Source organism: Neophocaena asiaeorientalis, unplaced genomic scaffold (assembly GCF_003031525.2).
Source record: "Neophocaena asiaeorientalis asiaeorientalis breed wild unplaced genomic scaffold, Neophocaena_asiaeorientalis_V1.1 scaffold211, whole genome shotgun sequence".
NCBI classification, from domain to species: Eukaryota; Metazoa; Chordata; class Mammalia; order Artiodactyla; family Phocoenidae; genus Neophocaena; species Neophocaena asiaeorientalis.
Genome location: NW_020172824.1, coordinates 1,404,603 through 1,422,790, shown reverse-complemented (window position 1 = coordinate 1,422,790; position 18,188 = coordinate 1,404,603). Strand labels below are relative to the sequence as shown.

The 18,188-nt window shown below is 36.4% G+C and overlaps 1 protein-coding gene across 2 annotated transcripts in view; it reads left to right on the top strand.

The window, feature by feature from the left end:
• The window catches only part of PDCD10 (programmed cell death 10), a 43,453-nt gene extending 33,375 nt beyond the window's left edge, over window positions 1-10,078 (top strand). For both annotated transcript variants that reach the window (XM_024741891.1, XM_024741890.1), the window contains exons 6-8: window positions 2,552-2,630; window positions 2,922-3,004; window positions 6,022-10,078. In XM_024741891.1, coding sequence (XP_024597659.1) covers window positions 2,552-2,630; window positions 2,922-3,004; window positions 6,022-6,103 — 244 coding nt within the window. In that variant the 3' untranslated portion in view covers window positions 6,104-10,078. The remainder of the gene's footprint in view (window positions 1-2,551; window positions 2,631-2,921; window positions 3,005-6,021) is intronic.
• The last annotated feature ends 8,110 nt before the right edge of the window (window positions 10,079-18,188 follow it).

Here is an 18,188-nt window from a genome sequence, read left to right as displayed (position 1 = left end):
TCACGAACCCGTGTCCCCTGCATCGGCAGGCGGACTCTCAACCACTGTGCCACCAGGGAAGCCCCTGTTTACTCTTTATAATCTACATTTGCATATTCAGAGGTGAAAATTTACCAGCGTTTGGTTTTGATGCTGGCCTCAAAATAGCTTTTCCAGAGGTGTCCAGTCTAGACCAAACTAAACATACAGTGTAGGAATTTCATTCCTTTAGAGTGTTTGTATAAACATAATTATACGAATTTGGTGGATACAGTTAGAAGCTCTACTATTCCATGCAATTTTTTTAATAAGATGTATTATATTTCTTCTGATGCCTGTGGTCCTCTCTTCCAGCGTGTATGTTCCCCAGAGTTGCCCCCTTAACCCCTTTAGCAACCTGCAAGTTACTAAAATTCCTTTCTACTTACACATACTATTTGTCCTGTATCACAGAATCCGTTAACTCCAAACTGCATATAATTGCATTATAATTATTTTACCCTCAGGTTTTCCCCAGTTCTTTATTTTGTTTAATTGTCTGAAGTATTTTTTGTGTGTGTGCCGGTATTTTCTCTTATAGGAAACAAACCCTCGGGTAGTTACTAAAATAATTTAGCTTCCCTGGTGCAAACCTTAGTGCCATAAATGAAAATGCTGTTCCATGTACATACAGATGACATAATATTTGACATAAATTGCTGCAGATTGTTTTAGAAAAGGCCAGGCCTAGGGATAAACAGCCTTGGTCTTTATAAAGCTCCGTGGCAAATAGTGGATCAAGGATTAGCTCTAGGTTCTGGGTTTCCAAGCAGTGGTTTCCAAACCTGGTTCATCAGCAGAATCACCTGGGGAGATTTTTTTCCCTTTTCAAGTACATACAGACTCCCAATATTCATTAAAGTACACAACAAGGTATGGTTGTGTATAAACAGCTGTCTGATCACTATAATTTTCTTTGTTGTATCCCTTTTGAATAAGCTTATTGTGGGTTTGAAGAATCTTCCATATTCAGAGATTTGACATTTTTTATTTGTTGAAACTAATTTTTCTCACATAATGGGATGGTCATATGACACCATTTTATTAAGCAGTAGGGGGCTTACGCCCATCACAGCAATACAGAAGGATTCAACTTTCTCAAAAACGTAAATGAAAGGAATAGTTAATGTAACTTAAAATTGTTACTACTAGAGGCCAAAAAACAAAAAAGAGTGGACAGATGTAATTATGTAAATTCATTATCCTGTTTGAATATCTAATGTTTTAATGTTTCAGCCTGATGCCAATATTTGAAATACAAGAGGTAATAAGGAAATGATTATTGAAATATTTAATAAAAATATCATTACTACTTCAGAATAGGCTAAAATACTTTTTTATACCAAAATTCTGTATATTTGTAATTTTTAGAATTTCCATATGCTTATTTACTAGAAGTAAGCTGTGAAACACACACGTACACACAAAAATCTGGACACGGAGCCTTTTGGTTTTCTTTAAATAGTATAGCTGAACTGTTTTAGGTGTGAAATAACTGAAATCTGAGATTTGTGACTAAAAAGTAGGTAATAAAAGGTTATGTTTGGGGTGGTCTAGGTTGATGTTTTACTAATTCATATCTTCACACTTGCATTGCATTTGAACAGTAAAAGTTTTTGTAGCAATTAACAGCTAAGAATGGATGTGAAAAAGAGAAGGTTTGCCTTAGAGACTGAGAGGCTATTTGAGAATGCAGAATTATAGTAAGTTCAGTTTGCCAAAATATTACTATGAAGTTAGAACATGGAAATTGAAAAGGGCATAGATACAAAAGATAAGAAGACTTTTTAGAAAATGGTACATGGATAGGAAGAATAGTCAAGTCAGATGAGAATTATTGATTTCTTCTCTCTTTCTTTAGAAAGGGGAGAAAAGTGCTGATACATATATACTCAAAGGATGATTGCTGAAAAGGTTAAGGTAGAAGAATATTCTGATATTGTCTCCCAGAAATTTAAATATATTTTCTGAAGGAAATAGTGTCAGCAAAAGTTTGGAAGAGAATAGATGTGTCTTAAGAGAGAAGAGCTACATCTGAGGAGGAAATATTTTAAACATCAGAACTATGTTTGAAACTATGTTTCAAAACTACATCAGGTCTGTAATTTGGTGTTTTAAGTACAGAAATGAGTTACATGTAATAGCAAATTTTCATATAATTATTCATGAAATAGCAAAAGTGGATGATATGGTTGCTTGAATTCACCTACATGAGCCAGAAAAAGGAAGAATTGTAACTGAAAAAGGTGAGAGGCAGAGGTATTTTCTTATAAATTTGAGTGCGTAATGCTGAATGAAATGTTACTGATTTGGGAAAGCTGATGTTAGTTGTGCAGTGTTTTGTCAGCAGTGCAAGAGTAGCTGGGATCACAGGAGGGTACAGGCTAAAACCCCCATTCAACTAGCCAGTAAAGTATTTGTGCTTGATGCAGTGTTCATATGGTAGTTAACAGTGCAGTGATTCTTTTAAAAAATGTAGACTTCTTTCAAATGAAACTGATTTTAAGAAGATTCTTTTTTCCTCACCCAACAGGGATATAGCTAGTGCAATAAAAGAACTTCTTGATACAGTGAACAGTGTCTTCAAGAAATATCAATACCAGAACCGCAGGGTAAGTTTAGTAGAAGCCTTGCAAGCTGCCACCCTAGATATTGGTTTACACTTAGTCATTTTACTGAATTAAATAATAAGACTGTTGAATTATTGGAAATGGTTTTGTATCATTAATGACTGGGTTTGTCCTTGCATTTAAATATGCTGTTACATATATTTACCTAAAAATGCTTATCTGTAATATAAGGTACGTTCGTATTCTGTGTAATCTCCTGTCTTTGACTTTGGCTTTTGTGTTACTTCTCTTTTCTTGTTTAGTATTTTTTAAAATTATTTTTGATGTCTGCAGGCACTTGAACACCAAAAGAAAGAATTTGTAAAGTACTCCAAAAGTTTCAGTGATACTCTGAAAACCTATTTTAAAGATGGCAAGTAAGTATTGTCATTTATCATCCTTTTCTTTTAAGAATTAGAAAATTATGTGGTTTTATATGATACTAAAATCATATAAATTAAACCCTTTTACTATATTATTAATATTTACACCAACTTACTAAGATAGACTGTTAAAAATAGAAAGGGAATGGTTGATAATCCAGCCATGACTCTAGTCTGGAGCAGGAGTTGCAGACTTTTTCTGAAAAGGGCCAGATGGCAGATATTTTGACTTGGTGGGCTTGTTGCAGCTGCAGCACTTCACCTCTGCTTTTGTGGTGCAGAAGCAGCTGTAGACAGTGTGGAAACAAGTGGTATTTTTGTGGCTGTGTTCTAACAAAACCTTACTTATAGACACTGAATTATATAATTCAGCTGTCACATCATAATATTTTGATTTTTTAAAAAATTTTTACTCTTTCAAATGTAAAGTATTCCTAGCTCGCAGACCATACAGTGAGTGAGATTTGACTTACTGGCCTACTTTACCAACCCCTGAAGCAGTGATTCTCAAACTTTAATAGCCTCAGAATCACCTGGAGGAGGGCTTGTTAAAGACAGATTGCTTTTGGGTTCCACCCAGAGTTTCTGATTCTGTAGGTCTAGGGTGGGCCCAAGAATTTACATTTCTGAGAAATTTCCAGATGTCATGGATCCTGCACGTCTGTTAAGAACTGCTGCACTATTGTTAAAACAGTGGTTCTCAATCCTGTTTGCACATTACAGTCACTTGGGTTCAGTGTTTTAAAATCCCAGTGCCTTGGCCCTACCTTCAGAGATTCTGACTCCATTCGCTTGGAATGGGGTCAGGGTTCAGGTGTGTTTTTGTAAAAGTGCTTCACGTAAACTGTAAACGGTTGTGATCCACTGTCCTGGAATAGGGAGGGCTTTCTATAAGACAGGAAGTATACTAAAAAGGTAAATATGACATTATTTTAAAATTTACATACACTTGGCTGTAGAACATTCTAGAAAGCCAAGTAATCTTATGTGATTTATGTATAATACACATGTACATATAATGTATAAACTGATGCAGAGGCTATGTCTTCTGCAGCCTCATACCTTACAGAGAATTCTTTGTACCTCAAGTAGAGTTTTGTGGACAAAACCAATTTCCTACAGTGCTTGAAGCAGAAGAATAAGTGGTGATTATTTCAGCTCTAATTGGCAGGGACCTCTAACATCCTATCCCACCATTGACATTTTAAGATCCCAATATCCATGTCAAACTATTACAATATTACTGTAGTAATATTAAAAAATAATAAAAATACATTAGAATGGTATATTGATTTTCATAATTATTTTAAATAGTTCAAACAGGTTGAAATATTTACATTTTATTCTAACTTAAAGATATTGAGCTAAATATTATTAATGGTTTTGTGTTGTTTCATACTACTATTCAGGTTGTCTAGGGGAAATGTACCTTGTTGACTTAGTTTAATAAGCTAGCAGGTGTGTTCTGAAAATAAACTTACATCTATTTTTCCTTGGTCTCCCCTGCTAAGCCCAAATAACCAAAAAACACATTAAAAGAATAATTTGCATTAAGAAAATTATTTATGATACTGATTAATTGAGAACTATCCTGGAATAAGCACACTGAAAGGTATAAATTCATTTGGAACATAATTTTCATTAATCTGAAATTACTCACTCTCATTCCTGTTTGTATGTTAGAATCACTTGGGTTCAGTTTTTAAAACTCCTGGTGCCTTGGTGCCATAGTTATTTTTAACAGTTTAAACAGGCATATGGATTATTCAAGCTCTCTACTACTTTTTCTCCATTCAGCAGCTTGTTTAAATTACCATTATTTGCATATGAATAATGTGCCACAATTTTTGTCCCTGTTTCCTCAAAATTGAAAATTATTAATAGAGCCTGATCTTTGAGCCATTTTTAGTAGGAGGATGAATTTGCATTGATTCATCTAATTCTTCCTAGTCCCCCTTTTTTGAGGAATGTTTAGGATGAAGATACAGTCAGCCCTTAGTATCTGCAGGTTCCACATCCCTGGATTCAACCAATTATGGATTGAAAATATTTGGGAGAAAAAATTCCAGAAAGTTCCATAGCATTTATATTGTATTTACAGCTATTTACATTACATTTACATTGTATTAGGTATTACAGGTTAGAATCTAGAGATGATTTAAAGTGTACTGGAAGATGTGCATAGGTTATGTGCAAATACTACACCATTTTATGTAAGGGTATTGAGCATCCACAGATGTTGGTACCTGAGGGGGGTCCTGGAACCAGTCCCTCTTGGATACCAAGGGACAACTGTACAAGCTTAGCTTTGCTACTGAGAAACTGATAAGGCCACTCAAGGGGACTAGGGTGTCACCTCTGTGCTCCAGGTCATATGAAAATGGACTGATAGGAAATATGGTGCAGCATGAAGTAATTTTTTAAGAACATATTTTTATATATTGTGGACTCATAAATATTGAAACCATATGATTATTTTCTTTTAAAAGTATATTCTAAAAGTAAAATTCTCAGTTTTCTTTTTTTTTGAAGGAAGGTAAGAGATTGGGATGAATCAGATTCAAAGTAATGAGCTTTTTCTTAAGTATTTATCATGCCCATTGATATATAGATTTTGAGACTGAGTATAATGTTTTAGCAGATGTTATTTTGGTAACTTCTGTGAAACTGCAGCTGGAGACTATGTTTGAATCCTCTTCTTTGGCCAGTTATTTTTTTGACCTATAAGTGAACTCTGGTTGTTGAGGTGCCACCCATTATTAGCAGCCCACCAACACCTTATTGCCAGCCAGAACCACTAGGGGGCAGTAATTCCTAGATAGTTTCAAATGATGCAGGACCCTTCAGTTCCAAGCTGGGATAAAATTTGTGATACTCAGCACTATCTTGCCTTTTTTTTCCTAAATTGATTTTATTGCTACTGTTAGTAGAGCATTTTAAGTATAAAATATTTTTAAAGGATGATTTTTTGGGGGATAAAATTAATTGTTTTTTTTTTTTTTTTGAAACAGGGCAATAAATGTGTTCATAAGTGCCAACCGACTAATTCATCAAACCAACTTGATACTTCAGACCTTCAAAACTGTGGCCTGAAAGTTGTATATGTTAAGAGATGTACTCCTCAGTGGCAGTATTGGACTGCCTTTATCTGTAAATTTAAAAGTTTGACTGTATAAATTATCAGTCCCTCCTGAAGGGATCTAATAATCCAGGATGTTGAATGGGATTATTGCCATCTTACACCATATTTTTGTAAAATGTAGCTTAATCATAATCTCACACTGAAGATTTTGCATCACTTTTGCTATTATCATTCTTTTAAGAATTATAAGCCAAAAGAATTTACGCCTTAATGTGTCATTATATAACATTCCTTAAAAGAATTGTAAATATTGGTGTTTGTTTCTGACATTTTAACTTGAAAGCGATATGCTGCAAGATAATGTATTTAACAATATTTGGTGGCAAATATTCAATAAATAGTTTACATCTGTTAAACATTTCTTTACTTGAAAAAAATGCATATATATATGTGAATATATATATATGATCAGAAGACCAAGACGACTTGGTGTAATGTGTAAAGAACTTCTAACGGGAGCTTATTAGCAGTTTATCAGATAATAAAGCAACAAGAATTCCTATCTTTTATGTCCTTAATCACTCTGGGCAAAAAGTAGTTAATGGAAATATTTTTGTTAGTTATTATATTTGAGGTACTGAGTGTTTTTCCAGCCTTTGTTTTAAGAGACTTATGAGAAGGAGATGGCAGTTCATAGTGTCTTCACACTGTACTGCCACTTTTGAACTCTACAATGTAAGATGAAGTATTTCTGGTTTGCTGGGCCCTAATAAGCTCCGCACCTTTTTTCCATAAATAGCCACAACTAATAGTAAGTTAAAACTATACCAATGCTAGTTGGTTTGAAATTGTCATGAGTGTTAATAATATTATATAAACTCTTGAAATATGGACAGTTTTGTTTTACCATAGAGAAGTTTTAAGGAAATCAAGTATCAAGTATTCAGGTTAAGTGATTTCATTTTTCAATTATGATAAAATAAAGGAAAAAATCAGAATTTATCTTCTATAAAGATTTTAAATGTTAAACTAAATTTCTGTTGGCAATATAAATTTTTTTGCTATGATGCAATTTAGTTATTTTTTTAAATTCTTTCTCCCATTTTAAAAAACAGACTTTTAAAGAATTACTCTCGTTAGCAACATAAAAGGAAATCGTCCTGTTAGATGTAAACAGGAAATATGTGGAGGGAAGCAAAAAAAACAATAGACAATTGGATGAAATCTCATAATTTATGGACATTTTACTGAATTGATTTTTTTTTTTTTTCTTCAGAGATACATAGCTAGTAAAACACAAAGAATTAGCGATTTTAATACTGTTTGGTTTTGGCATAAGCTATTTTTCACTCTTGGAAGTAGAAGGATGGGTATTTGCAAAATAGACTTGTGAATATATGAAGAAAAAAATATACTGTTTTTTTTGAGCAGCAGACCTTTCTAAGATAAACAAGTACTGTCTTTCTTCTTGTCTTTACCTCCTTAAGAGACCTCATCAGTTACCAGCCATGCCCCAACTCATCTGTTTTTATAAGTCTTGTGTCTTTTTATTCTACTATGCAATATATCTGGCTTCTATTTTCATGAAATTTACCTCCAAAAAGGAGGTTTATTCTCAGGATAATTCTGTTTCTTACATGATCCTAGTGGGTTTGTGTTTTGGGGTCAAGGAGGAAAGGACCAGTGTGGCCCCAGTCATATACAACTCCAGAGAACAGAAAGGCAGCTACCAAGCAAAGGAAGAGAGGAGACATTTGTTGAGCACCTCTGTGTCAAGCATTATTCTAGATACATTAATTTAATTCTCTTAACACTCTGTGATTTAGCCATCTGCCTTACAGTTGAGGAAACTGGCTAAGAGAGCTTAGGTTACAAAGCTGGTAATTGCTGGAGCCAGGATTTGAATTCAACATTTGTCTCCAGACTCCATGCTCTTTCCACTGAACTGTACTTCATCCGTTGTCGAAAATGCACCACTTAGAATACTAATTCCCTAACACCAAGCTGACATAGCTGTCCCTGGTCCACGGGGAAATGAGAAAGATTAGGATAATGTGATGTCTTTTTCATAAATCTAAATTTATTCATTTTAAAGGACCGTTCTTTTATTTAAGATCATTGCTGTGCTTGGGATGTTTAATATGCCCTCTCCTCACACTTTTTTAAAACAAAGTGATATAATTGTAGATGGTGGTAGTATGGGGTTTTTTCATGATTGCATTGTAATAACCTTGTTTGGCAAAACATGAGGTTAGTAACCCAATGTCAGGCCTTCCTAATTGTTTTTCTAACTTTTTATATGGAAATAATTTCAAGGGATTTCAAATTTACCAGATATTGGCAAGAGTAAGAATAGTGCAAAGAACATCAACACATCTTTTATTCAGATTGACCTATTGTTAAGCTTTTACCATTTTTATTTTATCATTTGTTGATTTGCTTACCTTCCCTTAATCTCCTTTACCCTGGATCATTTCCATGGCTGCCTTTGTCTTTTATGGTGTTGAGCTGTTTTTGAAAAATACAGTCTTCTGTCTCCTCCCCTATCCTCCCTTTAATAATAGAATGTTCCTCATTTTGGGTTTCCTCACGATTAGATTCAGGCTATGCATTCTTGGTCAGAATAACTACACGGTGTCTCATCTTCTCCTCACTGTTAATTTTGGTCAGCTGGTCAAGGTGTCGTTCAGTTTCTCCAATGTATAGTGACTTTTTTTTTTTTTTTTTTCCGTACGCCGTACGCGGGCCTCTCACTGTTGTGGCCTCTCCCGTTGCGGAGCACAGGCTCCGGACGCGCAGGCTCAGCAGCCATGGCTCACGGGCCCAGCCGCTCCACGGCATGTGGGATCTTCCCGGACCAGGGCACGAACCCGTGTCCCTTGCATCGGCAGGCGGACTCTCAACCACTGTGCCACCAGGGAAGCCCTAGTGACTGTTTTTTACCTTACACCTGATAAGCAATCTGTGGAAGGCTCTTTTTAAGTCCATGCTTAACATCAACATTTTCCCCCCAATATTTAGCATCCATTGATGATTCTTGCTTATTCAGTCTTTACTTTGACAGTTACAAAATGGTGATTTTCCAACTCCAGCATTTCTTCTTATGTACCAGTTGACACAGTGTTCTCTGTAAGCCTGAACCCTCCTTTCTCTCCCATCCTTCCATTCATTAGTCCATATCTGTCCACATGAATTTTTATAGTTACTGTTGTTTTGGACTCCTGTTTTTCTATTTTTTTCAATGGCTTATAATTCATTACTTACTTTGGTACTTAAAATGGTCTGAGATTTGACCAGTTAGGAGTACCTTCCATTTCAATCTTGTTTCTATGTCCTTGTGGCTTCCACTACCTTTTTTTTTTTAAAGGACATTATCTTAAATATGTCCCAGGATCTGGAATCAGCAGTTTCTCCAAGGAACTCTGGGGAATGATAACAGATACATAGATCTGCTGGCTGCTGTGTAGGCTCATTGCTACTACGTGTCATTGCTACTGGGTGTCATCTTGCTTCTAGGCCTATTCACACAGAACTAGAAAATGTGCATATACAGACATATACACACGGATATGCATGTACACATACATTTTACATGTCATAGGCACATGATGTTTGATTTCAGAAATCATGAGTTCACACTAGTACCTCCAGTTGCAGTCCATCCTCATAGGGTTCTTTCTTGCTTTCCCCATTCCGTGTTTCTGTGTCCCTTCTTCCTCAGAATCCTGGCTCCCTGAAAAATCACTTCATTCACTTGTTCAGTCCTACAATACATCTGAAACAGTCTTAGAATTTCTTTTGCCCTATCTCTATTAAAAACATACTTAAAAGACTACAGGACTGTGTGCAGTTCTTTCCCTGTCTGTACCCTGCCCAAGACTAAGAATGTGTAATTACATTTTGTGTTCATGAATTACTTGGATTAATTCGTTTTTGTCCTTCACTGTGATTGTTATTTATTTGAAATAAATTGGGTTCATTTGTTTCAGTTTTCTTCCAGGTTTAAGGTTCCTTCCCCCCGCCCATCCCCACACACTTCCCATCCTTGTAAATTTAATTCTATTCATTTAAAAATACACAGAACATCAACATGCTTCTAAACATCAGAACTATACCAAAAAGTATACTAGAGAAGTGACACTCTTACTGCTTCTGCCCCATTCCCCACCCTGCCAACTAAGTAACCAACTCCACTGTTTTTTGGTGTTTATCTTCTGTGTTTCTTTTGGTGAAGGAAAGTAATGATAAATGTGTTTTCTCATCCCCCCCCCTTCATTCTTACACAAAAGGTAGCATTCATGTAGGGAAACCAACCCTCTCAGTTTGCCTAGGACTGTGAAGTTTCTTGGGACACAGAATTTTTAGTGCTAAAACTGGGAGAGTCGGACAAACTGGGAGGGTTGGTCCCTCTATATACATGCCTTTTTTTTTTTTTTAAACTTTCTATTTTAAATTGGAGTATAGGTGTTTAATAGTGTTGCGTTAGTTTCAGGTGTACAGCAAAGTGATTCAGTTACACATATACATGTATATTCTTTTTCAAGTTCTTTTCCCAATTAGGTTGTTATATAACATTGAACAGAGTTCCCTGTGCTATACAGTAGGTCCTTGTTGGTTATCCATTTTATTTTATTTTTTTTAACATCTTTATTGGAGTATAATAGCTTTACAGTGGTGTGTTAGTTTCTGCTTTATAGCAAAGTGAATCAGCTATACATATACATATATCCCCATATCCCCTCCCTCTTGCGTCTCCCTCTCACCCTCCCTATCCCACCCCTCCAGGTGGTCACAAAGCACCGAGCTGATCTCCCTGTGCTATGTGGTTGCTTCACACTAGCTCTCTATTTTACATTTGGTCGTATATATATGTCCATGCCCCTCTCACTCTGTCCCAGCTTACCCTTCCCCCTCCCCGTATCCTCAAGTCCATTCTCTAGTAGGTCTGTGTCTTTATTCCCGTCTTGCCCCTAGGTTCTTCATGACCTTTTTATTCTTTTTTATTTTTTTTAGATTCCATATATATGTGTTAGCATACGGTATTTGTTTTCCTCTTTCTGACAACTTCACTCTGTATGACAGACTCTAGGTCCATCCACCTCACTACAAATAACTCCATTTCATTTCTTTTTATGGCTGAGTAATATTCCATTGTGTATATGTGCCACATCTTCTTTATCCATTCATCTGTCGATGGACACTCAGGTTGCTTCCATGTCTGGCTATTGTAAATAGAGCTGCAATAAACATGGTGGTGCATGACTCTTTTTGAATTATGGTTTTCTCTGGGTATATGCCCAGTAGTGGGACTGCTGGGTCATATGGTAGTTCTATTTTTAGTTTTTTAAGGAACCTCCATACTGTTCTCCATAGTGACTCTATCAATTTACATTCCCACCATGGTTATCCATTTTAAATCTAGCAATGTGTACATGTCAATCCCAAACTCCCTATCCCTTCCCCCTACCTTTTCCCCCTGGACACTATAAGTTCATTCTCTAAGTCTGTGAGTCTGTTTCTATACATGCGTTTTTAAAATACAACTTTATTGATGCATGGTTTATATATATGCCTTAGAAAACAAATTAAAAAAACTATTGAGGTATGATTTACTGCCACAAAATTTACCCATTTTAAGAGTCATGCAACCTGACCACAGCCCAGTTTTGGAATCCTTCGATCATTCGGATAAAATCCCTCATGCCTGGTTACTGGTTAACCCTTGTTCCCATGCTGCCCTGTCTCCCCAGTTCCAGGCAACCACTAGCCGCTTTGTCTCTATGGATTTTTCTTTTCTGGATGTTTCATATAAATAAAATCATACAATGTTGTCTTTTTAGCCTGGCTTCTTTCACTTAGTGTAACGTTTTTGAGGTCCATCCAAGTCATTGCATAGATCAGCATTTCTACCAGTATTCTTATTACCAAATAGTATTCCATTATATGAATCTCCTATATTTTATTTATCTATGCATTAAATAGTTGATGGACATCTGAGTTGCTTCCTTCTTGGCTATGATGCATAATGCTGGTATGAACATTTACCTGCAAGTCTTTTTTGGACATGGGTTTTCATTTCTTTTGGGTAGATACCTAAGAGTGGAAATGTTGGGTTGTGTGATAAATTTCTATTTAAACTTTTAAGAAAGTATCATACTGTTTTCCACGTAGCTATACCATTTTACGTTCCCAGCAGAATTTAGGAGGGTTCCCATCTTCACCATCATTTGTTATTGACTATTTTTTGTTATAGGCATTCTCGTAGATACCAAATGGTATCTCATAGGGAAATTTGCATTTCCCTAGTGACAATGAAGTTGAGCATCTTTTCATGTGTTTATTAGCTGTTTCACATACTTGCTGTGTTTAATGTCTCCAGAAATCCCTCCATGTAAGTCCGTAGCGACCTCTCTCTCCTTTTTTTGTAGCAGCCTATTGTTCCATGGTGTGTAGGTACCATAATTTATTTATCTGATCAATCTACCATGCTTGGGCATTCAGATAGTTTTCAGCATTTTGCAAATTACAAGTAATGCTACAATGAATGTTCCTACATACATATTTCTGGTTTGTTTGAAGTATACCTTCAGAGTAGATTCCTAGAAGTGGGGTTGCTACTAGTCAAACAACATATGCATATGCAGTTTTATTAGATATTGATAAATTCCTTTCCATAAAGGTTGAGGCAATTCACACTCTGCCAGGAATGTATGAGACTATTTGTTTCCCCAAGGCTTCACTTAATATTGTTAAGCTTTTGAAATTTTGCCAGAAGATGGGTGAGAAATGGTATCTCATTGTACCTTCAATTTGCATTTCTCCTACTATGAGTGAAGTTAAACATCATTCATGTTTAAGGACCATTTTTGTGATTTTGAATTTGGTTATTTTTTATCATGCAAAATTCAAACATTTTTATGTAGACAAATTTATCAATTCCTCCATGAAACCATCTGGGCTTGATGCTTCTTTGTGGAGTGAATGATAACTATTCCTCCTGTGCAAAATTTTTTAAGCTTTCTACAGGAGTCAGTTTGTTAAATTACGTTTTTCTAAGAAAGTATCCATTTCCTCTAGGTTTTCAGATGTGTATTTCTATTGAAGTGAGTAAAATAATCTTTTATGGGTTTTTTTTGGGTTTTTTTGGTTTTTTTTTTTACGCGGCCTCTCACTGTTGTGGCCTCTCCCGTTGCGGAGCACAGGCTCCGGACGCGCAGGCTCAGCGGCCATGGCTCACGGGCCCAGCCGCTCCACGGCATGTGGGATCTTCCCGGACCGGGGAACGAACCCATGTCCCCTGCATCAGCAGGCGGACTCTCAACCACTGCGCCACCAGGGAAGCCCTCTTTTATGTTTTTTAAACATTTTTCTCTGTCTCAATAGCTATTTCTTTGTTATTATTTCTTATTCTGTATATTTGTACTCTCTCCCCCTTCCTTTTTTTATTAAATTGGATAATCCTTTGTCTATGTTGTTCCTGTTTTTACAGGATTTTATTCATTAATTTTGTGTACAGTTTTTCCTTCTCTACTTCTTTAATTTTAATTTCTGCTCTTAAATTTATTATTTTCTTCCTTGGGCTTTTGTTTCACTTTATTGTTCTTCTTTTAGTTCTTTCAGTTGGGAATGTAATTAATCTTTGTTTTTTTATAGATATACGTTATTTAGTGCAATGTAATTTTCTCTGATCACTGCTTAGAATGTATCCCATAGTTGTATTTATTATCATTATTGTTTAGAAATTCTGTAATTTTTGTTTATACATCCCGTTTTGCCCAAGAGTTAAGTTTATTAGAATATCTTTAATTTCCAAGTAGAGGATCATTTTTGGTTGCATTTTTAACTTCTAGTATTATTGCATTGTGATCAGCAAGTACTGTTTGCAATAACTTTATAGTATCTGCTGATACTATAAGCAGATAGTATATCTGCTTTGTATTTACTTTGTATATCCCTGCGAACGTTTCATGTATACTTGAAAAGATTGTATTTTCTCTATTATTAGTATGTAGTATTCAATATATATCCCCCCAAATTACTTCCTGTTGTTTAGTTCTTACATATTTTTTATTTGGCTTACTTGACCTGTCTCGTAGTGTGTGTTAAAGTATCTATTAGCAGTGTGTTTCTCTGCTTCTCCCTGCATCTCTTGTAGTATTTGTTTTACATAGGTGGTTGCTGTGTTATTTCTTGTGTAGATATTCATACCTGTTACATCCTAAATGTGAATTTTAACATTATAAAATGTCCTTTTTCTCCCTCTTGCCTAGTGCTTTTTGAAATTTGTCTTTTGACCTTGAGTTAAACCCATTCATTTATTGATATCAGTATTATGTTTGGGCTAATTCTGTTATAATTTCTGCATGTATTATGTTATAATTACTGTGTATTCTTTTCTACTTGGTTGTACCATCTTTGCTTTTTAAAAAAATTCCTTTTGTATTTAGGAAGGTTTATATTTTTATCCTAGTGGTGGCTTTGTATTAATATATTACAGAATTTTTAACCCCTTGTTTTCTTACTTAAATTTTCATTGTCTGGTATGTCAATTTTAAATCATATCCTTTAATGCCCACCTATTACCTAAATGAGAGTCAGTGTTCTTTTTCTGCATTTCCCTTGTTCTCTCCCTTCTCTTATTTCTAATTACATTTTTCTACTTTATCAGAACACAGAATACCTACATGGTTTTCTTCTACCTTTGTTTCCACCATCGTTTCAGTCTAAATGAATGCTACAATTAAATATATGAATGCTCACAAGTTGTCCCTTTGCCTAAGTTTTCTCAGTTGTCTGCTGGTTGGATGAAGCTCATCCTCTAGTAGCTTTTATGCTATATATTTATATAGTATTCTCTGAGTTCTTGCAAGTTCAACATTATTTTCCTATAGTCTTGATACTTAAAGAATATCTTGGTTGCATATAATATCCTTAGTTCACATATTCTTTCCTTAAATTTCTTGAAAATTGTAGCTTCGCTATTACCTTGCTTTGTATGTTGTTTCTGAGATGTCTGGTGTTGATCTCATTCTCTTGCCTTTACATTATTTTGTCTTTTTTGCCTGGAAACCCTAGGATTTTTTCCTTATTTTCAGAGTCTAGTAGTTTTATTAAGATATGTATCAGAGTTGGTCATTCCAGGTCAATTTTCTTGATAACTAATATGCCCTTTCTGTGTGTAGATTGAGGTCTTCCTTTATTTCTGTAAAGTGTTCCTGGATTACAGTTTTAAATATGAATTCTATTCCATTGTTTTGTCTTTCTGGGACATCAGTTAACATGTTGAACTCTCCTTACCTGTCATCCACTGTCTTTTTTTCTTTTTTATACTCCAACATATTTATTGGAGTATAATTGCTTTACAGTGTTGTGTTAGTTTCTACTGTATAACAAAGTGAATCAGCTATATGTATACATATATCCCAATATCCCCTCCCTCTTGCATCTCCCTCCCACCCTCCCTATCCCACCCCTCACCCAGAAATCCCACTACTGGGCATATACCCTGAGAAAATAATAATTCAAAAAATTCATGTACCACAATGTTCATTGCAGCACTATTTACAATAGCCAGGACATGGAAGCAACCTAGGTGTCCATCGACAGATGAATGGATAAAGAAGATGTGGCACATATATACAATGGAATATTACTCAACCATAAAAAGAAATGAAATTATTTGTAGTGAGGTGGATGGACCTAGAGTCTGTCATACAGAGTGAAGTAAGTTAGAAAGAGAAAAATACCGTATGCTAACACATATATATGGAATCTAAAAAAAAGAAAGAAAAAGAAAAAATGGTTCTGATGAACCTAGGGGCAGGGCAGGAATAAAGACACAAACGTAGAGAATGGACTTGAGGACACGGGGAGGGGGAAGGGTAAGCTGGGACAAAGTGAGAGAATGGCATGGACATATACACACTACCAAATGTAAAATAGATAGCTAGTGGGAAGCAGCCGCATAGCACAGGGAGGTCAGCTCAGTGCTTTGTCTTCCACTTTCTTTGTGACCTTTTTTTACTTATTTATTTAATTATTTTCCTGCTTTTCTTCAAGATCCTGTTAAATTTTTATCCAAATCTACTCTCTCAGGCACTTTGTAATTTAACCTTTATTTCTTTTTTTTTTAATTGGAGTACAATTGCTTTACAATGGTGTGTTAGTTTCTGCTTTATAACAAAGTGAATCAGTTATACATATACATGTTCCCATATCTCCTCCCTCTTGCGTGTCCCTCCCCCACTCCCTATCCCACCCCTCTAGGTGGTCACAAAGCACTGAGCTGATCTCCCTGTGCTGTGCAGCTGATTCCCACTAGGGATCTATTTTACATTTGGTAGTATTTATAAGTCCATGCCACTCTCTCACTTCGTCCCAGCTTACCCTTCGCCCTCCCTGTGTCCTCAAGTCCATTCTCTATGTCTGCATCTTTATTCCTGTCCTGCCCCTAGGTTCTTCAGAAGCATTTTTTCTTATATCCCATATATATGTGTTAGTCTACGGTATTTATTTTTCTCTTTTTGACTTACTTCACTCTGTATGACAGACTCTAGGTCCATCCACCTCACTACAAATAACTCAATTTCATTTCTTTTTATGGCTGAGTAATATTCCATTGTATATATGTGACACATCTTCTTTATCCATTCATCTGTCGATGGACACCTAGGTTGCTTCCATGTCCTGGCTATTGTAAATAGAGCTGCAATGAACCTTGTGATAGATGACTCTTTTTGAATTATGTTAACCTTTATTTCTGGTGTAATTTTTTTCTATTTCTTTCCCACATTCAACCAACTCTCATATCTCCCTATTTTCATGCATTTGAGTCCTTAGTACTTGTATTTCTGATTTAGTCTACTCTTTCATGTATCACATGCTGGGGCTTCCCTGGTGGCGCAGTGGTTGAGAGTCCGCCTGCCGATGCAGGGGACACGGGTTCGTGCCCCGGTCCGGGAAGATCCCACGTGCCACGGAGAGGCTGGGCCCGTGAACCATGGCCGCTGAGCCTGTGCGTCCCGCGTACCGCAAAAAAACAAACACTAAACTGACCTCATATATCACATGCTTATTTGAGGATATTTTATTTAGTTGGGGTATACTGACTCAGTTTTCTTTTAGCAGCTTTTTTTTTCATTATTTTTTCAAGGTAGGGGGATTTTCAGCAGCGAAAATGAATTGTGTTGCTGTTGGGGAAAGAGGAAGCCCAGTGTGCCTTGTTTCTTTTCTATTACCACCAGATACTTAATTTCCCCCTCTTATTTTCTTCTTTCCTTCTCTGCCTCATTCTTCTCTGGATGCGGTGCTTCATCAAAGCTGTCACATCCAGGGCTTCCCTGGTGACGCAGTGGTTGAGAGTCCGCCTGCCGATGCAGGGGACACGGGTTCGTGCCCCGGTCCGGGAAGATCCCACATGCCGCAGAGTGGCTGGGCCCGTGAGCCATGGCCGCTGAGCCTGCGCGTCCGGAGCCTGTGCTCAGCAACAGGAGAGGCCACAGCAGTGAGAGGCCTGTGTACCGCAAAAAAAAAAAAAAAAAAAGCTGTCACATCCAGTCCTGCCTCTTCCCTGCAACTCGTGCTGCAAACTTTCTATCAAGTACCCACCTCTTTTCAGAATACTGGCCTTTAATGTTGCACTTCCTCTTTCTAGAGATGATTTTACCTTTGCTTTTTCTAAGTCCTCTTTTCCTTTCTGCTCCTTTTCAGAGGCTCTCTTAAACTTCCCCTTACTTGCTCTCCCTGCTCACAGGCTTGCCAGCAGCAGGAGAGAAGTAAGAACTCTTGGATTTTTCTTCTCGACTCACAGGTGATTTGAAGGTCGCAGTGTTTGCTGTCTCCTAGTAATACTGAAGGCATAAGTCAGCTAAGGTTTCATTTAGTCTTACTGAATTTCTCGTTTCAAATAGGAGAATGTGTGGGATATTAAGAATCAGACAGCCACCATTGTTCTCCAAACCTGGAACTTCCTTTTCCAATATTTCAAATAATTTTGCTGGTTTGTGAAATTCAAACTTCCTGAAACCTATGAATTAAAAGACTGAGCTTTAGGGCTTCCCTGGTGGCGCAGTGGTTGAGAGTCTGCCTGCCGATGCA